At 48.5% G+C, this 26,702-nt stretch overlaps 1 protein-coding gene across 5 annotated transcripts in view; it reads left to right on the top strand.

The window, feature by feature from the left end:
- The first annotated feature begins 626 nt into the window (after positions 1-626).
- The window catches only part of Cracr2a (calcium release activated channel regulator 2A), a 113,173-nt gene continuing 87,097 nt past the window's right edge, over positions 627-26,702 (top strand). For 2 of the 5 annotated variants that reach the window (NM_001368877.1, NM_001033464.4), the window contains exons 1-2: positions 901-986; positions 17,451-17,656. Coding sequence is in view for 1 of the 5 variants with exons in the window: in XM_006506343.4 (XP_006506406.1) it covers positions 21,941-21,946 (6 nt within the window). In the remaining 4 variants the exon portion in view is untranslated. Of the gene's footprint in view, positions 987-17,450; positions 17,657-19,069; positions 19,627-21,187; positions 21,947-26,702 lie in introns of those variants that run through there. The other 3 variants (XR_003956226.1, XM_006506341.4, XM_006506343.4) reach the window with 3 other exon arrangements.

The following is a 26,702-nucleotide window of genomic DNA, read 5'->3' on the forward strand; positions in this document are numbered from 1 at the left end:
ATACATTGTAGTAATTGGTACCAATGAGTGTGGGTGTCTCTTTGTGATCTGGGTTTAGAGTGTGTTTCTATGTGTGTAGGGTGTGTGTGTATGGGGGCGATGGCTAATAGATAAACTTGCCAGAGGAGGACAGACCTTCTGCTGAGGGGCAGTGTTTGGGGAAAGGTCCCTAAACTGATATTTCATGGAGCCTGGATGGGTAGGTTTCCAACGGGAAAAGAAGAAAGAGGGGAATTCTGGGTAAAGATAGAGGTCTTAGCAGCCAGAAAAGGCACCTGGTATTTGCAACAGGTAGCAGCTTTGGTGCAGAGCTGTATGTTTGAGGGTCGAGTGGCGAAACTGGAAGATGAGCTTACAGCTTGGTAGGGAGCAGTGGACTCGGCTGAAGGGCTATCTTCAAGCATGGAAGTTTTTGAAGATTTATTGAATACTTTGTTTAAAGGCACGTGTTGCATGGACTTTAATTGAGCACGCATTCCTGCCCACCCTAGAATACATAAGATCAGACAAGCATCAAGAACAAAATCCCCTTGGTTTCTAAGTGCAAAGAGAGCAGCTGAAGCCGGTTTTTCAGGGTGAATGAGTTCTCTCTAGCAGGTCCACAAAGCCCAGACTGGTGCCTGGCTTTTAGTGCAAAGAGAGGCTCTGGAGACAGACTCCCTTGGCTCATTGAGCAAGGGTCCTCTAAGGCAAAGACCAGCAAAGAGGGGGCACAGGAAGTCTTGGGCTCCAGTCAGCGACGGCCCCGCCCTCGCCACCCAGACTGCAGGCTTTAGTAGTCAGTCACAAGTTGCTTCGCTAAGCTGGGACACCACGGTATGGTGTAGATCCTGGAGCGCGCGCAGTGGGGCGCTGCTGGGGCTGGACCAGCCATGCAGCCGGAGGCGGGGACAGCGGACCAGATCCGGCTGGCCGGCGAATTCCTGACAGCTGCGAGTCAGAAGGCAGGGGGACAACTCGGACAGCCGCACTGGACGCCCCTGCAGGTAATCGGAGGAAGGTCTTGGGAGGCTTCGCCCCAAACCCTCTGCTGGGCAGCAGAGAACGCACTTCCTGCAGACCAGCAAAACACAAGGAGAGGCTGGCCTGGACTGCATGCACCCTGGGACAAGCATCCCAGCCTTGGCTTCCCCAGGCCTGGTTAGGCCCTCTGCCCTGCACCCTAAAAGGGACTATAAAAGCTTAGGAGCACCAGGGTTTAGAAAGAGCCCCCATCCCCTCGGACCCTTCAGTCACACCCAGACTGTTTTACAGAGGAAACTAAGACTTTATTGGTGAAGTGACTAGAAATTCACACTGCTGGACAGCAGGGGGAGCTGCTGGGAGCCGCTGGCACGTGGGCCCAGCACAGGGGTAAGAATTGCTACCTCACAGGGAAATAAACTCAGAGAGACAGTTAAAAAAAAAAAAAAAAAAAAAAAAAAAGACCAAAAACTTCCCAGAGCAGAGGGAGAGATGAGGTGGAGGGATCCTGGGGTGTAGCTTCCTCCTGATCCCCATTTGTCCTGTGATCTGGCTGTATGACTCAATGACCTTGTGCTGTATCTGTCCCAGATGTGGTGTGTGTGTGTGTGTGTGTGTGTGTGTGTGTGTGTGTGTGCGCGTGTGTATTGTGTGTAAGCACATACGTGTGTACCACATAATTGTGTACCAGAGCACAGTGATGTCTACCCTTGATTTCAGGAAAGTCTCACAATCCACACGTCTTCCCACTAACCACACAACCCCTAAAGGGAACCTGCCCAGTTTGCCTCTGTGGAGGAAACCAGGGATCCCTACTGTATTAGCCTTTGACTTCAGAAGGCAGAAAGTGTCAATGAGTGGCTGTCTACAAAGGTGACAGGCCAAGAGGTAGAACCTGATTGGCACATCGCATAAGGTGGTGAGTCCCTTATTTCTGGAAGAAGCTGGTACATAAGAAGTAGTGTTATCAGTGATGCAGGCAAAGGGGTGTGCAGCCAGGACAGTGTGTCCACACAAAGTCAGAGTTCAGTTTGAGGGGTCAGGTTCATGGCCCTCTTTAGGAGGAATGAATATGCATGTCCTTATGGATAATAGTCGTCTATGAAAGCTACCCTACAATGTTTTGTCTGGGGATGCTAAAAAAAAAAAAAAAGAAATTAAAAAATAAAGAGGTGTGACCCAGAGGTCCCTTGGCTTTTCTGAAATATTACACTGCGATGCTCGGGGGGTCTGGAGGAGGTGGTGCTGTTCCTTCTGGAAGGAGCGGGGCAGGCATGACAAGCCAGATGTGGCCTTCAGATCTTGAGGAAGAAGCTAAGTGTGGATGCTCTTGGAGGGACACCTCTTGAAGTTGTGCTGAAGAACCAGGGGATGTAATGGCAGGCTCGATGCATTAAGGGGCAGTGCCTGGGGCAGAGGGCAAGAGGGCCTTGAATGTTTGACCAGGGAGTCTGAGCATTAGGGTCAGTCCTGGGGTACCATGATGGCTTCTGTTGGAACGGGGCTCAGAAGCCTACAACATCTGTGACAGAGGTGGAAGCCACCCATGCTCGAGGCTGCAAGAGACCTGGGAAGGTGACTGTGTACGCTTGAGCAGGGCTGGGTGGAATGCAGAGTGAGGGGTGGCACCAGAGATGCTGTACAAAGAGCTTGGTAGGTGGGTGGGTGACAGTTGTAGTTGCGGATTCTAGAGCCACGTTTAATAATTACAACAGTAATTCCTCTGTGATCATTATTGACCCCATACTGTAGAGGAAGAACCTAGAGTCAGAAAGGTTAGGTGGCTTTTCCAAGTTCACACAGCAATTATGTGGGGGACAGGGATCTAAGACCTCCAGTGACTATATAAGTCAGTAACCAAGTGTCAGGACTTAAGAGGAGGAGGGAAGAGCTTGTGAGATGGCCCCACAGGCGAAGGCGTGTGATGTCTGTTGTGTCTGGTGACCTGAACTCCATTCTGGAAGCCACATGGTGGAAGGAGAGAACTCACTACTGAAATTTGTCCTCTGTCCATGCACATGCTGTGGAATGCTTAAATGGAGAGAGAGGGAGGAGGGAGAGGGAGGGAGAGGGAGAAGGGGGAGAGGGAGAGGGAGGGGGGGAGAGAGAGAGAGAAAGAGAGAAAGAGAAATCTGGCTTCCGTGCTTGGTCTCTAGAGAGCCTGGGTCCAGAATCAGGTATGTGGGCGCTGAGAGCTGAGAGACTTGTTATTTGTCACCTCAGCCCGTGGAAAGCCCAGCTTTGGGACAGGAACTTTGTGGGCCCTTGTGACACTTGCTTAGCTTGCTCTTTGGAGGGGGCTTGAGCTTACAGGCTGCTGGGACACTGGCCAGGTGGCTGGGAGAAGCTTGGCAGGGGTGAGGGTGCCAGGTAGCCTCCAGTGACCCTGCACTAGTCTCTGGGTTCCCAAGCACCCCTTGCTTTCCTCCCACACAGAGTGACTGCAATGCACAGGGGTTCCTTGAGGGAGAATCACTTCTATTTATCATAGTTTCCCAGATCCCGGTCCCTCCAATGTCTCCCCATAAAAGGCTAAATGTATAGTTGCAGAATATCACGAGTCGCTGCGGGAGGAGCAGAACAGCCACAGGGCTACAACATCGGGTGTTGGGAGGACAGATAGGGAAAGGATAAATTTAGAAAATCACAGTCTTTGGTCAGTTGTCAGTGACTGACAGAAGTGGGTCTAGACCCTGAGGTTTCCAACACCCAGCGTTTGCCTTCTCCTCCTCCACACGAAGACTACTGTGCTAGAGAGCAGCCTGTAGACATGCCCCTCACAGCCCTGGGGTAGTATGCAAATAGCTTCCAGCACCAGGCAGACCACTTCCAGCCAGCGATCTCTTTTCTTCAGTTTACAAACATCACATACACACACACACACACCCCACACACATACCACACGCCCCTGCCACATCATATACTTACATATACCACAAAATACATACACACACTACATACACACACATACCACAACATACATACACCTCACAAACACATGTCACAAACACACCACACACCCCCACCTCACACACATACCTCCACTAAACCATACACATACATACACCACAAAAACACATACCACATACATACACCATACACACCACATACACACACACCACATACATACACACCATATACATACATACCACATACATATCTATTCTCCACAAGCTCATACCATATACACATACCACATACATATACACATACACACATCATATATGTACATACACCCCACAAACACATGTCACATACATATACACATACATACATCATATATGTACATACACCCCACAAACACATGTCACATACATATACACATCCCCACCATACCATACACATACATATACCATACAAACACATACCACATACACACACACCATATATACCACATACATACATACATACATACATACAAACATACATACATACATACATACATACATACATACATACACACATCAGCATACATTGTCCTTCCAGTGTTCACATCACTTCTTTGATCTCTCCAAGTCTTGTTTTTTTCTAAGAGTAATTTGACAAGGCACAGTTTACTGAGAAAGCTAGAACCGCGGCCCATTGGACTGTCAGAATCAGGAGGCCTCAGGTAAAGGCAAGGTTTGTGCATGGACTTATGGAGCCCCACAGTACAGACAGAGATGGGGCCCAAAAGAAGTGACTGTGGGAGCCGAGGGAGGAAAGACCAAGTGTGGAGAAAATAGGTGAGAGTAACAAAGTTCATGACATGGGCAACTGCTGGCCTGGGCAGAGCTGTCCTTGGTGAAGTACATATTAGATTCCTGTCACTCAGGAAGCAACAGATAGCCACATCGACATCATGAGTACAAGGGCAAGGTGACTTTATAAAATATTGTCCAAACCAGGATGTTTTGAGAGTGACAGAACACTGGGAAGAATGTGAATCCTGCCGTGCGGGTGATCCTCGTGACAGCCAAGCCAGGTGTGCTGGTGTGTCCTCATGACAACTGAGCCAGGGTGTGCTGGTGTGTCCTCATGACAACTGAGCCAGGGTGTGCTGGTGTGTCCTCATGACAACTGAGCCAGGGTGTGCTGGTGTGTCCTCATTACAGCCAAGCCAGGGTGTGATGGTGTGTCCTCATGACAACCAAGCCAGGGTGTGATGCTGTGTCCTAATGACAACCAAGCCAGGGTGTGATGCTGTGTCCTCGTGACAGCCAAGCCAGGGTGTGCTGGTGTGTCCTCGTGACAACCAAGCCAGGGTGTGATGGTGTGTCCTCGTGACAACCAAGCCAGGGTGTGCTGGTGTGTCCTCGTGACAACTAAGCCAGGGTGTGCAGGTGTGTCCTCATGACAATTAAGCCAGGGAGTGATGGTGTGCACCATGACAACTGAACCAAGACGTGACTGTGTGTCTCATGACAACCACTCCAGGGCGTGACTGTGTCCTAGGCACTTTCTGGTTGTTTTCTTGGCAGGAGCTTCTTCCCACCTCATCTAGTCAAACCACAGTCCTATTTGGTAGAAACTTAACTGAGGAGAAGGAAGGCGACCATGTCCACATGGTCTTCCCTTGCTCTGTTCCCTTTGACAAGCAATGGTGGAGGCAGGATTCAAAGCCAGGCAAATTGGCTGCTGAGCTTGTGTCATAACCATCTTTGTCCAGCTGGGACTTCAGAGTGACCTCCCAGGCTCTGTCTCCCCTTTCATGTGACGTCACCTGTGGCCACAGGAGGAAGCACATGGTGGGCCTCATGCTCAGCCAGCTGCACACTTGGTGCAGAACAGTTGCTCCTCTTGGCCATCAGCCTACTCTGTTCTGGCCTGGTTAGTGCGGCTTCCTGTCAGACTTGGGCGCTGGGGGTTCAGGCTGATGTACCGGTGTCTCTTGAAGGTCGATGTTATGAAAGGGTCCTGCAGGCCCTTTCCTGCCTGGGCAAAGCCGTGTGTGTGTGTGTGTGTGTGTGTGTGTGTGTGTGTGTGTGTGTGTGCCTCCTCCAGCTTGAAGAACATAAATTTTCTCCTGTGGCGGGTTCTTCTGCAGAAATCATGTTCCCCATGTCAATTTATTTTGGCACCCTTCTCTGGCTTCCTCAGAATGCCAGCAGGACACCTTCTTCTCTTGCTGCTTGTTGACACATCCTGGTCAGCTGACTGAGGGAGGGGTCTATAGTGGCAGTAGGCTCAGGGTGGGTGGAGCCAGACTCCAGGATGCTTGCCACACCCACACATGTCTAGAAGATTCTAAAAAGTTTCAGTGTCCAGGGGTTCTGTTGTCATACACCTGGGCCAGCAGTTACTCCAAAAAGTGGCTTACCTGGGACAGATAAAGAAGGAGGCCAGTCCTGAGAGCCTGTGGGAGGGAGGGAATGTCAATTCATTTTTTTTGTCGGTAGTAACCGAGCACCAGACTGTGTGAATCTGAAGGAAGACAGGCTTATACTGGTTTATCGTTCAGGAGGTTTCAGGCCCAGTTCTGCAGGCCCTGCTGGTTCAAATCACCTGACAGAAGCCTTCTGAGGAGAGAAGGGATTGTTTTGGCTGCCAGTTTGGGGATACAGTCTATCATGGCAGAGAAAGCACTATAGCAAGAACAGATCCAGCAGCTATGGTGGCACCTGGTCACACCACATCTACAGCCAGCAAGCAGAGAGAGATGTACGATGGTAACCACTGGCTCCCTCCTTTGTATTCAGTCTAGAACCCCAGTCCGCTGAACTGTGCTGCCTACTTGCAGGGTGGGTCTTTCTTCCTCAGTTAAAACCCTTTGGAAACAGCCAAAGGTGTATCTCCTAGGTGACTCCAAATCCTGTCTGGTTGATGGTGACAACATAACCATCGCAGCGGTCAGGGCACCACATAACAAGAGACAGGGAACTGCGTGTCTCTCTCCCTCCTATAAAGTCACTAGGAGACCCTGTGAGACCTACATTCAACCTTATCTAAACCTAGCAACTTTCCGATGGTCCTACTTGTAACACTAGACTTGGCTCAAGACCCCACTTTCTTGTTATGTGTGGTTGTACTTGCCTGCCATCTCAAGTACTCAGGAGACTGAGGCAGGGGAATCTTGAATTTGAGGTCAGCCGGGGTCACCTAGAAAGCTCAAGACAAACCTAAGCTATACAGGGAGACGCCATCTTAAAGCAGACAAACAAACAGAGGTTGGGGACATAGCTCAGTGAGGAGCCTTTGTCTACCATACACAAAGCAGGCCCTGGGTTTGGTCCCAGCATGTGTGTGTGTGTGTGTGTGTGCGTGTGTGGTTGATTCTGTCCTCTTTTTATCTCTTGATGAGGGTTAAATCTCAGCACCCCAAGCTGGAGGGTAACAGTTCCTGCCTATCTAACCCACTGCTGTGGAAATGGTGCTTTATGCAGCAGTGAGACGGGGGAGGCTCAGCATCCCAGTGCTCCTAGCTCCCTCCTGGATCTATGATTTCTGTGCCCTGGCAGAGTTAGCCAGAGAGGAGAAATGGACGAGGCTGGGTACAGGAGATGCAGGTGCACCAGGACCCACTTGGCTTCCAGCGGGGGAACCTTCCCTCCAAGCAGCTGCCTTTGTGGTTCTGACCAAGCTGACACCCTCATTCCCCCTTGAACTCCTTGGAGCACCAGGAAGTCAGAGACAGGCTGCAATGGCTCAATTACTGGTGCAAGCAAGAGGAAAATCTCCTATTACCTGCAAGATTGGTTTATTTTCACCTTATTTACTTTAGAGATTGCGTGGTGTGGAGACCTGGGTGGATCTGGATCCAGCCAGTGTTCTCCTGGCCTATGGATGGAGCTGTGCCACACTGCCTGTATCAAGTAGCCTGCAGGGAGGGAAGCTCTGCAGATGCAGGGGAGGGAACCCATTTTTGTCCCACAGCTGAAGGTTGGATGCAGAGAAATGTCCTACATGAGGCCCAGAACTTGATGGAAAGAGTTAAGAAAGCCTGTGAGTTGAGCATATGGTTATTGTCCCCCTTCCCCCACCGTACACAAGAAAGGGATGAGACACAGAGAAGTGGAACAACTTTCCTAAGGTCACACAGCTAGTAAGGGACTGAGCTGGGATTTGAACCCAGGCAGCTCAGCTCCAAGGCCATTTCCTAACGGTTCCTTTATCTGCCTATTTCTGAATGCTTAACTTAGAACCAGTACTGATTCTAACCAGCCACGTGTCCTTAGCACTGGCCCTCATGAACCAAGTTTCGTCCTCTTCAGTGAAACAAGGAAGGTTTCCTGCCTGTCCATCTCAGGTGTTCACCGCAGGGATGTGAGAGCCATGGAGGCCAAGGCTCTCTATGGTGGCTTTCAAGGTAAAAGTTTGCTGCTGCGCCCCCATTGTCTGGGTGCACTCTGTCCCTTGCTGGGTCTTCTTGGTGTCAGCATTGGTCCTAGGTTCTCCAGAAGGCAGGGACACCGTCAACATCTCACTAGCATCTATGCTTTATTGATGCTCCGTGTATTGAACATGAGTCCAAGGGAGACACAACTCAGAGCCCAGCCAGAGAGATTACTGTTCATAGGCAAGTGAGTGCAGCATGTCCCTGAAGGTGCACGAGGAGGCGAGGTGTGCATGCTGTACCTAGAAGGGTAAGCAGCACCTGGAAGAGGGAAGTGGAAGATAGCCCAGGCATAACCCATAGGCAATGCAAAACTTCATGAGAAGTACTGAGACCAGCAGGCAAGGGGTTCTGGTAGACACAAGAGTGTTTTCTCCTGGAGGGGACCATGCCCCCAACTTGCTCTGGCAGGTTTCCAGCAGAGTCCCCCGTTGAGCTGGGGGCCTTTAATGTAATGGTCTACAATTGGGGAAGGAACAGTAGCAGATGAGGAGGAGCCCTAGGAGTCAAGACAGTCTCTGGAACACTGAAGGCCAAGGCTTGCAGCATTCCCATCAAAGACAGCCTCTGGCCTGCCCCACGGCCATGGCTGTTATATACCCTTCTGGGGACATAAAAGTGTCAGGTCTGCAGGGCATTGCACATAGGCTCCCTGTGACTGTGGTGTATTTAAGCTGGCCTTGTGTGGCCTTGCCAGGACTGACGGTCAGAGGATTTCTTCCTGAGATGTGGTTTCTTGACCTAGATGGCAGCTATGGTTCCTAGATGCTCACAGGGCAGGAATGAGGTTGGCAGACCGTGGTTCTCAGAAGTTTAATTCCTGTGGGTGGAGCCATCTGAATGGGAAAAGCCTACAAAGAGCAATGCATCTTTCTGTGGTGTCGTGGCCTGGAGTGGCTTTTTGGATTGAAGTCTTGGCGATCGGTTGAGAGTAATCCTCAGTAAAGATAATCCAAGTATTCAGGAGGGCCTTCAGTTTAAGGCCAGCCTGGGTTAAATATCGAGGTGGGGAGGGCCTGGGGGAAGAGGGAGGGAAGGGTAGACAGGAGAAAGGGGGGAGGGAGAAGGAGAAGGCAGAGAGATTTCATGTCTGCCAGATGGAGGCCATGGCACACAAGGCCTCTCCAGTGTGGTGTCGCTCCTGACACTGCCTTTCCCACAGACCCACAGAGAAGGGCGCACGCACTCCAGCTCTGTCTCACACCACCCAGAGTTGTCATCTCTTTGGATGGCTGAGGGCTGTGATTTGGTTTTTGTTTGAGTTGTTGTATCTCGATGTTGGATGGTACACCGACTGCTGGGGGTGGGGGTGGGGATGGGAGTCCTTCTCTGTCTTAGTGTCTCAGCTTCCCACTCAGCAAGATGGCCTCAGGGCCAGGATTCACTCTGGGCTCTTCAACCCCCCCCTACTTGTTCTAGTCCAGGATGCAATTATATAAAGCCAACACAACTGTTTTTCTGGGCATATTAGCATCTACCCAAAATATTCTACCATCTGATGGACTGAGGTATATTTTATATGAACCATGTTCCATTAAGATTTGTAACTGGAGCCTTGAGCCAAAAGGATTTGCTTAAAAATAGCTTAATTATACGCCAAAGATAAGCTGCTAATAGAATTTACCAAACTACTAAATTAAGCTTTTCCACTAATCACATGCATATTATACAAGTGTATACCATGGTCCCCTCCAGGCCGCTGGAGAATTGCTGGATCTTTCTCGGTAGGCAGAAGCTGGGACGCTGTCCCTCTTCCTGTTCTCGTATGTGGCCAGTTGGCTTTTCTGTCACCTCTTTCTATCTTGAGTCTGCATTAGCTCAGGTAAAAGATATTTATTCTCAGAGTGTGTCCCAGCTCCAGACAATCCTAGCTCTATTTCCTGTTTCTTGAGCAGACTCTTTCTAGACTCTCCATCTTCTGCCATGTGTCACTTCCTGCTGCTTGTCATGGCCTCTCCACAGACCAGACTACCCCTGCTGTGTCTCCCAGAACTCAGATTTTTAGGAGCTCAGCTTTGGTTGGACTAAGCTCTCAGGCTCTGACTTTGCAGATGCAGCTGAAGTCTAAGATAAAGTAGGCAGACACCCAGCAGAGCTTCACAGTTCTATACCCAGGACAAGGTCATGTGTCATATGAGTTGTGTCTTAGCATCCCCTCTTCAGTGTCATGTTAGCCATGTCTTGGAGTCCCTACTTCACCAATGAGCACAGCGAGCCTCAGGAGGTTAAGCAACAGGTCTGCTTTCCTATGTGAAGTCCGAGTGGGACCACCCACACTGCAGGCACCTCCACACGGGAGAGTGGGTGCCCACGAGTCATCCTTTGAACAACAGGCTCTCCATTGACTCCCCTCAGTTCGTCTCTAGTGATAGAGTCGTGGTACAGGGCCAAAGTCAGCTGTTCTTACCTTAGCCCTGGCTTAGGTCTTTAAATGTGGTCAGTTAACTCCTTCTGCCCCAGCCTCACTCAGATGTACACTCAGTTCATGTAGCCACCTACTGGGGCTCTGTCTGCAGCCCACGAAACCGCTGGGGGTGGCTTGTCCCAGAGAGGCCCTAGGAAGAGTGTTGCATCATGAACACAGCGACGATTACAGTTGACTGATCAATCCACCCTTGCTTGGGGGGCACACTGATCATGGTGCAGCTGACAATGCTTGGCCAATAAACTCCAGAAGACTCTAGAATCCCTCAACCAGGCTCCTGAGGGAGAGCTCTGATTTCCTGGACTTGACACAAACTGAGCTTTAAGCCATGTTTCCTGCCTGCTTCAAATCTCTTTGCACAAAGAATGTAATGTGAGTCTTGATACTATTGCTTCAGGACTTTGGCCCACAGAAGATGGAAGCTGGCAGGTGGGCAGGTATATATCCCAGAGCTCAGTGGAGAAGCTGGGCCCACCACAGGCATAGACAAGAACTTGCTATAGCTTGGCTTCCTTACTCACTCTCTGTGGGTCGCAGGTACCTCAGTATACAATGATGGCCCTTTGAGGAGGCTGGAAAGATGTAGTTAGGAGGTGACAAAAGGAAAGTCGTTAACCAAGATAAAACCTTTTAATTAGCCAACTAGTTTAGGTTTTCCTTTTCATTGGTTCTCACTGTTTATACCAGACTCCCCTAGACTTTGAAATCCTCCTGCCTCAGGTTTCCCAGTCACCAGGTGCTGGGATTAGAGGAATGTACCACTATGCATCTTGCAAGCCTTTAAAATAAGAATTATGTACCTTATTCTGTAGCTTTATAGTTCCCAGCCATTCTGGGTCGGGCCACAGTAATGACCTGTGTCATATGACAAACCAGTCAGTGCTGGCTTAGACCTCCATGGCTTTTGTCCCTACAGTGACCTGCATAGTCCAGCAAGGACAGCGAGGTTCAATTACTGCGTCGTAGCCCAGAACTGTGAGCCTGTCAATCAGGACTCCCAGAGGAAGAGATTCAGGCTCTTTGGAACCCTGGGTTCCATTCACTACAGATGAGACCCTGGTGAAACAGAGAGGGAATTTTGCAGAGTGAAAGATTAAAGATTAAAAAACCCGAGGCTGTAACAATGAGTTTTGATGTGTCCCGACAGCCAGAGATTTTGCCCTCCTTTAGCAAATATTTGCTGAGGGGTGTGGTGGGTGGAGGCCACAATTCAGGATAAAAAGAGGGGTTGCAGGGAGCACATATGGATGGTTATACACCCATGCACCTGGCCGGATGTGGAGTCCAGTCAGTCCTGTTCATTGGGTGCTTACCACATGCAAAGCTCTGTACCCTGAAGGGTAAACTGAGGCCAGAGCAGCATAGCCACTTTCTTAAGCTCACAGCGTGACTTAGTTGCTATTATGTTGCTGTGACTCAACACTGTGACAGCAGCTTAAAGAAGGGGTTTTAACTTGTACAGCTCAAGGTATAATCAACCATGGTGAGGAGGGTGAGGCAGCAGGGCCTTGGAGCAGCTGCATCTATAGGCAGGGAGCAGAGAACAATTGAAGATTGTGCCACTCAGTTTGTTTTCTTTACCTGGTGCTAGACTTGGTATACCTGCCAGGGAATGTCACTGCCCATAGTGGGCACATCCTCCTCCTTCAGTTAATGCATGCAAGGTAACTGTGCCCCCCCCCCCCAGCTGCCACACAGAGGCATGCCTAGAGGTCTTTAAACTAGGTGATTTTAGAATCTGTCAGACTGACAGCACTAATCATCACACATAGCTGGTATGTGGAGATCAGAATTCAAGTCCAGGCACAAGGGCTGCAGAGTCCACTCCCACTGTGGAGTATATGACAAGAGTGACATTTTCTACCATTGATGCTCCTTGCTGCTCACACCGCTCTTGCCAGGCTCTACTTTCAGTCTTTCTATCAAAACACAGGTTTTAACACTAGGTCTGATACACTCGACGACACATTTAGCATTTCAAATGAAATCATGGCAGTGGAAACCTGTAGTCTCTGAGCTGTAAAATGCTCTACAAATAAGATCAAATTATTGTGTCTAATTTATGATAAAGAGACAGTCAGAGATGTTGAACGGTTTGCCCAAGGACACAGGAGCATCATATGGCACTGTCGGTATCAGCCCTGGTCTTGGGACTGCAGGGCAAGCGACAGAGAACTAGGAACCTGTGCTGGGTTTCATTGTCCCTTTCTGTGGAACAATAAAACTAGCTCTTGATGAAACTGAGAGTCAAGACATGGGAGTGGGTGGTAGTAGAGGGATGGGGTGGTAATGGGGGTTGGGGGTTAGTGGGGGTGGGGGCATGGTCTCCCTTGGGATGGGGTTGTAGCAGTTGAGTCTTCTAGCTGGAGGCAGAACGATGGGGGAGGAGGTAGACAGAAGTGGGTGGGCTAGTAAAGATTTTATAACCCCATAAAACCCTGGCAATGAGTTATTTAAAAAACACAGAGTTAAACTGGATCTCTGGGTGCATTCCTTCAGTGTAGAAATGTACAGATGCAAATTTTCTCAAGTAAAGAAAACGTTTAAGTAGGTTTGTTTAAAGGATCCACGGATGGAACCTGAAGCAGTGGAAGGTGTCACTACTGAGGTCCGCAGCAGTCACGTATAATATGAACGGCTGCAGAGCGTGGTCCTTGCTGAGGGACATACACTGCTTGCTTGTTTATTCACTCATTTTCAAAGGGCTTTGCTTTCCAGCTCAGAAGCTGTGCAGGGACTATTTCATGTGTGCTTGCTTTACTTATTCTTCACAAAGCCCTTGTGTGCCTGGCGCCATTGTACGAGTTCTTACCATGAAGAAATGTACACTCTGAGAGATTGAGTAACTTAGCTCAAGTTCCCTGGACAGTAAGCAGCAAGATATAAATATATCTTACAACAAATCTGCTATTTCCTCAAGACATGCAGAAGGAAAGCCTTTTCGGGTTCTCTGTTCTTAATCTCAGATCTTCTCTCTTCCTCTCTGAAATACGTTTAGGAAGCTTTCCTCCAATGGGGGCCTCTCATGGACGCTTTTGTTCTTGTCCTTGGCTGACCCCGTTGTTTCTCTTGTTCTGGGAAGATAGAGTCTTCACATGGTGGAGGGGTTTCGCCATCCTCTTTTGGAGTGTTTGTTGCTGAGGAGAAGTGAGTTACTCAAATGTGAACCACTGTAAAGTGACAAAGCCTTCTGGTTGCTTTCAAAACATTCTCTTGGGGGTGCAGAGGCGGGAAAATGCTTCCTGTACACGAGTGAGGACCTGAGGTCAGCTCTCTAGAACCCTGCGACAGTGCAGACAGTGCAGACTAGTAATCTCAGCACTGGGGCGAGAGGTCAGGGAGAGCAAGAGGATCCTGGGACCAAGTTTGTCAGCCAGTCTATCCAATCAGGGAGTGCCAAAGTCATTGAGATGTTGTCTCAAAAAAAAAAAAAAAAAAAAAAAAGAAAAGAAAAAGAAAAGAAACGGAAAGGAAAGAAAAAGAGAAAGAAAGAAAGAAAAAGAAATGCTCCCTGCATTCCACTACTTAGCAAGCTTCCTTCCTCTTGTGTAGTTCAGTGCCCCCTGTCTAGAGAAAGGTGCTTCCCACAATGCACTGGATCTTCCTACATCAATTAACAATCAAACCACAGAGAAGCCCACACAGGTCAACCTGATTTAGGCAGTCCCACAATTCAGGCTCCTCTCCCAGGTGATTATAGACTGTGGTAAATTGACATTTAAAACTACGATTACAGTCAGGCAGTGGTGGCACATGCCTTCAATCCCAGCACTTGGGAGGCAGAGGCAGGCAGATTTCTGAGTTTGAGGCCAGCCTTGTCTACAGAGTGAGTTCCAGGACAGCCAGGGCTACACAGAGAAACCCTGTCTTGAAAAACCAAACCAAAACCAAAACCAAAACAAAACAAAACAAAAGTACAACCAACAACAAAACAAACAAACAAAAAACCCAAACCAAACCAAACCAAAAACCTAAAATTACAAGGATTGGAAAGATGACTCAGCAGATAAGAATGACCACCGCTCTCTCAGACCTGAACTCAATTCCCAGTAACCCAGTAGGTAGCTTAAAACCCACAACTCCAGCTTCAGAAAATGTGGCACCTTTGGTATCATAGACACACACACACACACACACACACACACACACACACACACAAATTAAACAACACTACCACCTAACCCTAATAGTCACAGACGAAATGGATCTGTGCTACAAACCTTCAGGGCCCACCCACAGTGATCTACTTCCTCCATTCAGGCCCCACCACACAAAGTTTCCATAACCTTTAGAAACCATGTCATGCTCTGGGAACCAAGTATTTAAACACACAAGTCTATGGGAGGGGGTCATTTCTTATTCAAAGCACAACAAACAAATGATTTTTGTGTGAATGTGGGGGCATTTAAAATGTCCCATACTAGCTATTTTGAAATGCTACGGTAGTTATTTTCAGCTACAATTATCTTACTGTGCTAAAGAACATTAGAAATAATGACATGGAAAACTATCCACGATGGCTGAAGGTATGAAGAAGAGACACAAGTTCTCAGCTTCCTGCTACTCTAACACATACTTTAGGCAACCGGCCTGGAGAGTCAGAGTTGATTTTGACCTGTGGCTTTGGAGGTTTCTGTCCCTGGTGGCTTGGTCCTTTTGCTCTTGGGTTTGTGACAAGACTGTGACTCTTATCAGGGAATGTATGGCAGAACAAAGCCCCCTCCTCATATTCCAAAGGATGAGGGATGATGGGGAGTTAGGAGAGGAGGTTGGCGATGGTGTTTCTGATGAATAGCCATTAGCTCTGAAGACATAGGAAAATGGCTGGGCTAGCAGTGCAGTGTGAAGGTCCTGATGAACTCTGGAGGCACAGTTCTCTGGAGGGTTGCAAGCAGAAGTCAGGAGTATTGTGGGTTTAGTCTGTCAGTGAGAACATCTATCCATCTTGGGCTTTCTACTGGATGCTGAGGTACAGTGAGCAAGCAGGATGCATGTGAGCCCACAGCAGGTAGCAGAGAAGCCAGAAGACAAGGACTAGGGACAAAATAACTGTAAGAGCGTGCTCTCTCAGCAGGCCAGGTGTGCACAGCATGGCTGCTCCAGTCACCATGCTGTGCATCAGATGTCCAGAGCTTATTCACTTCGCAAGTGCAGCCCTGCACCCTTTGAAAAACATTCCTGTCTGCGTGCCCACCCCAGGCACTGGCAACTACTCTTCTAGATTTCTCTATGAGTTTAGCATTTTATATTTTACATGAAAGTGATACCAGCAATATTGTCTTTCCCTGTGTGTGTGTATTCGTGTACAATGCATGTGTGTCTATGAGTGTACAAGTCCATGTGCATTTAAGAATGTACAATGTATGAGCATATATGTATGACTGCACAAGCACATGTGTGTGTGAGTGTACAAGTCCATGTGTGTATGAGTACACAAGCGCATGTGTGTGAGTACACAAGTGCATGTGTGTGAGTGCACAAACACATGTGTGTATGAGTGTACAAGTATGTGAGTATGAGTGCACAAGTGCATGTGTGTGTGAGTGTGCAAGTCCATGTTCGTGTGTGTGTGTGTGTGTGTGTGTGTCAAAGGTCATCATAGGGTGTCTTCTTCAGATGGTCTCCATCTTTCTTTTGAGACAAAGTCTCTCACTGAAGCTGGAGCTCACCAATTCAGCTAGACTGGATGAGCAGCAGACCCCAGAGGTGTGTGTGTGTGAGAGAGATAATTGCTTTATTCCCCTGTTAGTGGACATGGAAGTTGTTTCCTGTTTTTTGTTATTGATTATAGTGCTGCAAATCAACAAGATAATGCAGAAATTATTTACATCATTGGATTTTTTTTTACATCTGGCCAATAGCAAATAGTAATATATATATATATATTTGGAATAATCTTTCTACTATCTTCAAGGCTTCATTTGTGAGTCCCTGGAGCACAGAAAAATAAATGTGATATATCAGAGGACGTACAAAATGTCTCATAAATAACAGACTTTGAACGTGTTGTAGCATGTATGGTAAAATGGGCCCGAGTGGGAAATGACTGAGAACCCTGATAAGGAAGGAAAGAAAGGGCGAGCACGTGATATTGAACTACAACCAGGATCACGTGTTTGTGAGCCTGGGATAGGATCTTAGGGACCTCTGAGTAGATACACATCATCTTGGATAACCACAAGACTGTAGGTTGCCCAGGAAATTCAACTCACTGAATTTAAATGATAGTTCCTACACAGACAGCTGGAGGCTGAGGAAGGTGAACGGGTGTGTCTGCTCAGTGGTACCATCAGGGGTTGAGATTCCTCCTGTTCTGCCCCCACACTTCTGCCTCTTGGTCACAATGTGGCTGCAGAAGCCCTGCTTAATGTATGAGACCAGGCAACATCCATCAGAGGAAGGAGCCAGGTGGAAATGCCTGGAACTTCCCTGCTAGCCTGATAGCTTATGCTAGGGGGATAGGTCAGGAGCTCAGCCTACCTTGTTGACAACTAAGGTCTTGTTTTTTTTTTTTTTTTTAATAGGCTGAGACTCTGGGGTAGGGATGAGGTTGCCACTCTGTGTGGTGGGTCTAGAGTGTGTGAGGAAAGCAGAAGGGATGGCTGGAACTGATTATGTAAGCAGAGCTGTCTGTCTCAAAGTCTGCTGCAGGATAAAGGCTCAGCTACTCCAAGTCTGTTCCACCCTGTCAGTCAACAGTGAACTTCTCAAAGTCAAAGCATGAAACCCTTCCCTCTGTTCTAACCACAGTGTACTGACATCAGATGCCCTTCAGGAGGCTGGCTGCTTATCAAGGCGGGACAGCAGTGACCTGCTGCTCTTCTTCCGTGAGCCCAACCTGGACATCTGGTGAACACTTGACTCTGCCACGTCTCCCCATGTGGGAGCACCTCTGAAGGACCCTGGGAGAACCAGAGTTCAGAACCCTCCGGATCAGGAGTCATAGTTGAGTCCAGGCAAGTGTGCACCTGGGTATAAGGCTTCCTGGGAATTGTGGGGTTTCTTGGATGTCAGATATGCTGGAAGGTGGGCCAGATAAATGCTCTGAACGTTAATAAGGGAATTCTCTCTCCGACTCTGTCTCTCCATCTCTCCCTTTCTCTCTTACTCTTTCTCTCTTCCCCTCTTGCTCCCTCTCTCTTTCCTGTGTGTGTGTGTGTGTGTGTGTGTGTATGAAACCCTGTCAACTCCAAAGCATACTTCTGCACCACCTGTATCTTCCCCCGTCTCCTTGAGAGAGTCCCTTAGCTCTACGAATGGGTCGTCCTTCCCTCCAAGCTCCACCTCTCCCACTAGGAAGAGTGAGCTGGCAGAAAACTAACAGGGAGACTTGGACCAAGGGCAGCAGATAATGACCACAGGCAAGGGTGTCCCTGGGATGCTGAAATTGGCAGATAGCCTGACATCTTAAAGAATGTCCGGAAGACCTGGCAAGCGTGCCTCTGCCGACACTGGTTTGGAGAGGAGGTAAAATAAGATTGGCTAGGAGATGGAGCTCAGGAGGGGACAGCACGGTGAGAGGCAGTTGAGAGTGGCTTCTGGGGCCTCCAGCAGCAGGGTAAGAATATGTGAGCTGAGACTCACTTGCCCCTCATGATGGTGCTGTGTTTTATTTCTTCCTAGAATCTTCCATCAGAGTGTCAACCCCTTTAGAGCAGTCGGTGAACTGCGCTATTTCTCTTCTAGTCTTCACAATGGCAGTATTCAATTATGATTTCTTGAGGCGCTCCTATAAAACATAGTGTGGCCGGTCAAGACCCTAGGGTTTCCCTTTCCGGTGCTGTCATCAGTCTCGGTTGAGCACAGGACAGACAGACCTGAGGTGGCTCTGTGCTTGTTTTTCCTAGGGCTGCTGTAACAAAATACAAGCTGGGTGATTTACAATACAAACATCCTGTCCCCCAAAGCGGGTGGCTGAAAGTGTGAAATCAAGGTGCCTCCTAGGGTCTTGCTCTCCCTGTGATGTATGGCTGCTCCTCCCTGCTCCTCCTTGCTCCTCCCCAACTGCAAATGATTTATTGGCCATCTGCAACAAGCCAAGGTGTCTCTTAGCTTGCAGTCATATTCCTTCAATTTGTCTCTGTCCTGCATGACATTCTAGGATGTTTGTGTGTGTGTGTGTGTGTGTGTGTGTGTGTGTGTGTGTGTTTCTGGTACAGCTCATAAGCTCATAAGCATACAGTCATGTTTGCTTAGGGGGCCCCTTCTACTCCAGTATGGCCTCAGCTTCACCACTTGCACCCAACAACCAATGAGACTGCATCCTGAGATACTGGGGTGACCTCTGAGATTGCATGCTGAGATAGTGGGGTAGCCGCTACAACTACACAAGAGCCTCTTTTTTTTAGGTCAAAATTCAGACCAATAACATTAATTTGTTCTCAGTGACAAGGACAGGGATATACAGAGGGGCTATGGGTAAATGTCACCAGTGTCCTTTTGTGCTTCCTGGAAGAGTCCGGGAGAAGAAAGAACCAGAAGAGCAATGGCCTCTGCTCCTGGTCTGGAGAGGTGTCTGCTACAGTTGGTGTTCAGGGAAGCACCACAATACCGTGCTCTGGACCTTCCTCTTCCTCCCCGTGTCATAGGACAAGTGGGGCTGTGAGGGGTCCTTTAGCCCTGGGGGAGGAAATGCCCTACTAGGCAATCCAGAGAGTTCCAGATGTCAGATACAAATACACAACCTGCTGTTCTCCAGACCTAAAGCCCAGCCTCCTGGCTGCCAATTTTGCTCCCTAACATTTGGGAACTCCTCAGTGCAAAGGGCAGGGGCCTGAGGCCACCAGGCTGCCTGAAGCCTGGCTGTGTGTTCCTTTCATGGTTTATTTTATTCTCAGGCACAGTGGCTGAAAATCAACTGCCTCTTACAGAAGGAGTTTAGTGAGATGCTGTCCCGGCTTCAGTAATGCATTCTGACCCGTCCCTGGTAGGTTTTCAGTAGTTTCTTGTGTATCCTTCCAGTCTTACTTTTTACAATATATTTTATTATTGCGTGTGCACACGCAAGCGCTTGCGTGCATGTCACAATGCACAAGTGGAGCCCAGTTCTCTCTTGCAACCACATGAGTCCTGAGGATCAAACTCACGTCTTTAGACTTGGTAGCAGGCACCTTTACCCAAGGCTGACACCAAACTTATGATCCTCCTGCCTCTGTCTGCCTGGTGCTGGGATTGCAGACAGCTATCACTTTGCTCTATTGTGTAGTCATAGCTATCCATGCTTCGTTTAACCTCACCTTTTCCTACTTAACTCATCTGCATCCCTTGGCACTTGGCACAATGTCTCATGTAGGCCAGCCTGACTTGGAGCTCACTCTATAGCCAAGAATGACCCTGCTTGCTGGGATTACAGGTGGTAATCGAACCCAGGGCTTTGTGCATCCCTTGGCAAGCACTCTGCTAACTGAGCTGCATCTGCATCTAAGAGCTTCCCCATTGCGTGGTGCCCCAGCGTATAGCTGACGTGGTAGTTTAAGTCATTTAGTGTTATAGGTAGTGCTGCCCTGAGTTTACTGCCTCTTTTATTGTGTTTGAACATGTATAATATTTTAAGTTTCTGAGTTACCTTTGAAATAGCCAAAGGACCCAGAATTTGGCTTCTTATAGTACTCTAACAGATGATGGGGCTGAGTACCACTTGTCTCTGTAAGTACTACTAGTGAGCCTACTTCCAATTGGCATCTTCTCTACCACTCTCTTTCAACATCTCATGGTTGAACCAGTGCTGATGGCCCATTGGCACTGCAGTGAGATGAAGAAGGAAAATGACTCTTAATGCTTATGCCATCCACGGTGGAAACCGAGAGCCAAGCAGGCTGGTGTATTCAGTCCCCAAGGGGGGAAGACTGGCTACTCTGCAAATGGGGTCCTAACTCATTCAACTAGCTGGGGCATCTCTTGTTTTGTCTTAAACCTTGAGCTTGCTTTGTGTCGTCAGGTCCATGCCCTCATTTCAAGGGCAGAAGAGGAGGAACCGGGTTGTCTGGCTGTTCTAGCGCTGTCTGGGAAGTGGTTTAGTATCCAGGAATACAAATGGATAGAACTGCATGCTACTTACTTTTCTCTTTGCTGCAATCCAATACCTGAAGAGAAAGAAGTAAAGGCAGAGCGATTTCTTTTGGCTTCCAGAGGGGAAGGCATGTGGGAGCACTGGCTTCTGTCAGCAGCAGTGGGAGCCTGTGGCATGGCTTGCTTCTGTCATCCCAGGTAGCAGAGAGCTTTGGCCAGCCCTACCCCCATACAGCTTTCAGTTAAACCCTGAGTCTAAAAAGTTCCAGAACCTTCCAAAAAGCAGCATCAGCAGATGGGAACAAAGCATTCAAACACATTAGCCCATGGTGGGCAACCTGAACCTCATAAGGGGGTGATACTAGACAAGGACTCAGTCACAACAAAAGTTCGACCATTACCCATAGCTCAAACGAGATGAGACTAGAATCAGAACTTAATATTTTTCTGGCTCTACAGCTTGATGCTTAAGATAACGAAGCCTGTGCCTCACAGGGAAAAAAAAGTATGGTTTACAAATATACCTTTTACTCTTTAAGGATGTCATCAGTGATGCCATATAACTTGGTGACTGGCCATCACAGAATTAAGAGCATCTCTGAGAATTCAAGACCTGCCCCCAAAGAAGGCCTCTGAGCTTGCCCTTGCAAGCTATCACTTTTATAGCTTGCTTTGCTGCCTCTTTGCTCCTTCAGACCCCAAACACACATGGAGCAACCTGTGCATGCCAGGCCCCTCGCTGGGTTTGAGAGATAAGATGGAAGAGTCACATGCTGATGCTTACAGCTCATTTAGGACAGGGCAGCAGAAAGCTGAGGTACTACCGGGTGACACTGGCGTGGCAGCATGTCTGTGTGTCAGCTGGGTCCTGAAGGCAGCAAAAGAAAAGCATTCCCCCTGAAGTCAGGAGGCGGGCGGTCCCTGGCTGTCTTCCGACTTCATCTTTTTCTTTAAACAATGCATGGTGAAGGACGGAAGTGAGGGCCCGGAAGTGGCGGCTGTGAGCTAAGTGTTGAGCCATCCTGCCCACAGCTCTGATGACTGCCCACGACAAAGGGACAGGGCCACACTCTGGACGCTGTGAGCTCGCTGGAGACTGACTCAGTCCGTCAGAAAGATGGGCTGAACCTGGTTTCAGTTTTTCTCATTCCTGATTGATTGATCAATCAATCGATCGTTCAATCAACCTCGTCTTCAGCCTGTCAGCTGGGTGGCCTCCTCGCTGGACACCCATGAAGGTAACGGAGCCCAGACAGCCACTAGACAGAGGCGAGGAGGAGGGTCAGAACCGGAAGGAAGGAAGGAAGGCATGACTGATGGATGGGTCCAGGGACAGGATTCTCAAACTCACTGCTCTGGGCTGCTTGTTGCTGTGGCTCTGAACTGATGCTCTGCCCCCTCCCAGCCCCCCAGTTTACGAGCATCTGGAGTCTGTGGTTATTTTTGAGTAACTGGGGTTTTGCTTTAGGTGCCCTCCCCCTCCCAGTGTGACATTAACAAACCACAGCAGCCTGCAGGCAGAGCTGGCGGGAAGGGAGCCCGCTGTTCTTAGACAACGCTGTGGTCTGCAGCTGCTGCTGGCGCTGGCAGGGACACTGTAAAAAAAATGAAGGTGCTGAAACAAACAGCCTCAGAGTGATTGCTGAGGTCTCTTCCTGGGTCTTCAGATGACAGGGAAATTAGAACGCACTTGTAACAGGTTGAAAGGGACAACAGAGAGCCCTAATGGGCTCAGACCATGGACATTTCTAGTGTGCGTCTCTGTGTTGATTGTCGCGTAGTGTCTGTGATGTGTCTTGTACCCTTCCTGTTCTCAAGGAACCGGTGACAGGATCAAAATACAGTGCTTACCTGACTGAGCGTTCCAGCTTTGCTCCTCAGAGAAATCAGCTGTAGTCCTAATGAGGTCGGTGCTGCCCCCTGGAGGACAGAGTTATAAATTGTCAGAGACGTTATGCCAGAAGCCCAGGTTTGTTTGGGGAAAAAAGTCTAAATGGCAAAAGGACAAAGTCTTGAGAGGGTGGTATCCTTCCTCCTCTCGTGCAGTCTGTCTAGATTAAAGCATTTCCAAATACTCATTGAACTGAAAGGCCCCAGTGTAGCCTGCAGTTCCCGTGAAAGCAGGAAACCACCACTGGCTTAGAACATCAGAGTGGAGATACTTCTGAAGTTGTTAGGGTCAGAGTCCGGGTTCTGGCAGTGCCATAGCTTGTCCACTTGTCTCCCAGTAAGACAAGGAAAGAGACAAATAAGGAGAAAGCTCAGTGGGCAAAGTGCTTGTGAGCCATAGTTAATCCCCAGGATTCCCCCAAAAAGCTGGGTTTGGCGGCAGCCACTTTTATTCCTAATGCTGATGAGGCAGAGACTGGTGGGGCCTGGGGGACAGGGAACAGGGACACAGGCCAGCCAACCTAGCCTAACTGGTGAGCCCCCAATATCAAATATCAAAATGGACAGCTCCTGAGGAGGGATGCCTGAGACTGATCTCCACAAGCACTCATGAGTGCACGTGCATGTGTGTACACATCGTGCTTGCGTGTGTGTGTGTGTGTGTGTGTGTGTGTGTGTGTGTGCGCACGACTCTGCACACACTCACAAAAGACTTATTCAATGTGGTCACATTGGGAAAAGGAAAAACAACAAACAGGTCCTGTGCCCCCCAAACTATCTTCAGGTCTTGAAGGTTTCCGTTTAAGTGGAGCTAGGGTATCGTTGTCCTCCTCCTCCTCCTTCCCTCTTATTCCCGCCATTGACCCATCAGATTCCTGGCCCCAGTTTGTCCTGCTAAGTTTCCAGAACTATAGTAGCTTCCCGGGAGACTAACTCCACCTCTCATGGCTCTAGGTCTCTCTGTGTAACCCTATCTGTCCTGGAACTAGTTCCATAGATCAGGTTGGCCTTGAACTCAGAGATTTACCTGCCCCTGCCTCCTGAGTGCTGGGATTAAAGGCCACACCACAGTATAGCACATGACTATGGTACTCTACTTGTATATATTAGGCTTAGCCCATGCGTGTGAACAACACACTTCTCTGCTGTCTCTGCTTTTGCATTCATAGATCTTCAATAAGGGCTGCTTCCTCCTTGCTCTCCTCACACACAGGCTGGGAAAGGCATTGTCATCCCTTAGTCTTACATTGCAACAAAAAATCCCGTTGCCTTCTGCGTGGATCTGCTTCCAGTACTTGCTATGGGGAGTGGATTCCAGTGGTCTTACATCCGGTCTAAACGTGTCCGTCACCAGGGTGTGTATGTAGTGACTGTTCTGTCACATGTTTCAGGGCAGTCCTTATGACCATCTTCATATTGACTTATGTGCCATTAAAAACTGTGAATTTGGAGGCTGGAGAGATGGCTCAGCAATTACATGCGCTGGCATTTCTATTCCTAGCACCCACATGGTGGCTCACAAACATCTGTGAGTCCAGTCTCATGGGATCTAACACCCTCTTCTGGCTCTGCCAGCCTGTGGTGTGAAGACATACATTCAGGTAAAACACCTATACATGTTAAAATAAACAACAAATAATTTAAAGGAATTTTAAAAGTTGTGGGGTTTTCTTCCCCTCTTCATACTTCAACTAAGGCTAAATGATGTAGAACGTGAAACTAGTTTATCTAGGAAGTTTAACATAGGAGGTAAAAGGTGGGTGTTCCTGAGTATTTGCCGTGGAGAAGGAGCACTGGGGAGGGTTAAAGGATCTCTAAGGTTGGGAACTTTCTGTGCAGTGTTTATGGAACAGTAGCTGTTCGCCTGAGGTTGCCTGTCTGAGCTCTCGACTCTGTTGCTAAGTCAGATCGTTAGGCAGCGTATGCAGTCAGCTCACGCTGGCAAGCTGTACTGTCCCACACTCACTGGCGGTTTCATGAATGTGGGCAGAACATTTGTGTGTCATGCCCTGAAGGATTCCTGATCCCTGCAGCATCACTGGGAGGGTCCGAAAATGCCTTGGAAGTAAATTCTGTATCCTTCCTCCAGACTTCTCCAAGGGGAAAATTGTATCCCATCTTCAGACCACCAGCTTGGACTGAGAACAGCTAACCTGGTAGTGTGCCTAGTTAGTGATCAGCTAACCTGGAAGTGTACCTAGTTAGTGTTTAGCTAACCTGGTAGTGCACCTAGTTGGTGATCAGCCAGTTATCATGTATGTGGGGGTATCTCCAGGATGAGGGAGCGCAGCTTGCTCCATGCCCTGTTTCCCACTTACTTACACAGTGAAACTTTCGTTAATGATGCCCAAGAAGCAGATTTCTCTCTGCCTTCAAGGTTGGCTCAGCAGGAGAGGAGCTGAGAAGCTAACAGCCTGCTAAAGAGGAGCTCAAAACTGCATTGGTGGATCTAGTACTCCCAGGCCTGATTTGGAACAGTGAGCTCAGAAAGGGCTAGTAAGTATGGAAGCAGAGATGTCACCTGAGGGTGACAGTCTTTTCTAAAGTGCCTGGCAAGAAACATCCAGGGACTGTGATGCCTTGACTAGGGGCAGGACCTGGTCAGGGCAGGAGGAAGAGAGTAACAGACACATTTATTCTTAGTCTCTGATTGTGAGCTTTGCTGACATTTGGTGGCCCGTTGTCCTAGAAATGAACAAAGGATGTGTGAACACTCCCGTTCTGTTTTCTCAGATTAATGTTCTTACTGAAGTAGATACCTTCCTTCCATGGATGGGTGAGGAGATCTGATGCTGTCAGGTAGCTCGCTAATGTTTCCCCTTTCCTTCCCTAAATGAATTTCACCTTCTGTCTTCATGCCCTGTGTGTATGCGTGAGCAGATTGTGCATATGTGCGTGTGTGCATGTGTGCTTGTGTGCATGTGTATGTGTGTAAATCATGATTCTGTCTAAGAGAAATAAGTTGCATATTTGTCTCTCTTCGCTGTCTGCTGTTTCTCTTTCTTGCTTCCATTCCCTCTAGACTCTTTCCTCCCACGATGTGACCCTCTTTCTGCTTCCATAACTTATTCAGATTTTGCATGTGAGAGAACACATGCAATCTATGTCCTATTCAACTTTGCACAGCGATCTCTCTGTCCACTCATTTCCCTGAAGATGATGCTTCTGTTCGTTATGGCAGAATAAACATCATTGTGCACACATGCCACCTTGTGTTTGCCACTCTTATCTGTTGGTTCCATATCTTGGGTATTGTGACTAATTCTGTAATAAACGTACACATTCATGTGTCTGTGGAAGTCCAGCTGAGCAATAAACACACCTCTCCCTGCTTGGTAAAACCAAGAGGCTTCCCCAGAGTGGGTGGAGGGGTAAATAAAGGCATAGTAACAGATGCCCTAAGCACACAGAGAGAAAAATGTCCTGCAAGGGAAGGACATGGCAAACACTGGATACTGCTCCTTTAGGCTGAGCCACAGGGAACCCTGCTGGCTACAGGACAGACAGATCCTGGCCTGCGAGGGCTCAGAGTCTAGAAGTAAGACATACGCTATCTGGCCTTACAAGGAATTGCTTAATTAGCATGACCATAGAAATACCAAGGAGGGTGCATGATCCTCATTGCACAAGGACATATAACCAAAGGCCTAGCTTAGACTACAAAGTCTAGTTCAAAGTCTTGTCCAGCCCAAACCACGCATAGGTGAAATTTGAGGCTCAGAGTTGGGAAAGAAATTATCAGAGGTCATCTGGTCTAGTCTGGTTGGTAACTGGTATGGAAACCAAAGCCACATTTGTGCCACCCCAACTCCATCCCAATCCTGCTTTCACTGGAGCCAGGATGGATTGACATGTGTGTGTAGGGAGGGCCAGCTATGTCTGCATCTTCATGGACTTGTTCAGACCAAGGGGCTTTTAATGAGGAATACAGTGGATAGGAGACCAGGTGGACACTGCCTGTATCCTGCCTAGAGGACCTACAGCCCTACTGCATATATACAGGAGCGATTCTAAGTAAGGGTTAGTGCCTGTGGGTACCATGTGCCCCTGTGTTATCAACAGAGGTAGTAAACACATAGGATGCAGTTGCTAAGAAACAAGGCA

Source organism: Mus musculus, chromosome 6 (assembly GCF_000001635.26).
Source record: "Mus musculus strain C57BL/6J chromosome 6, GRCm38.p6 C57BL/6J".
In the NCBI taxonomy this organism is placed as follows: Eukaryota; Metazoa; Chordata; class Mammalia; order Rodentia; family Muridae; genus Mus; species Mus musculus.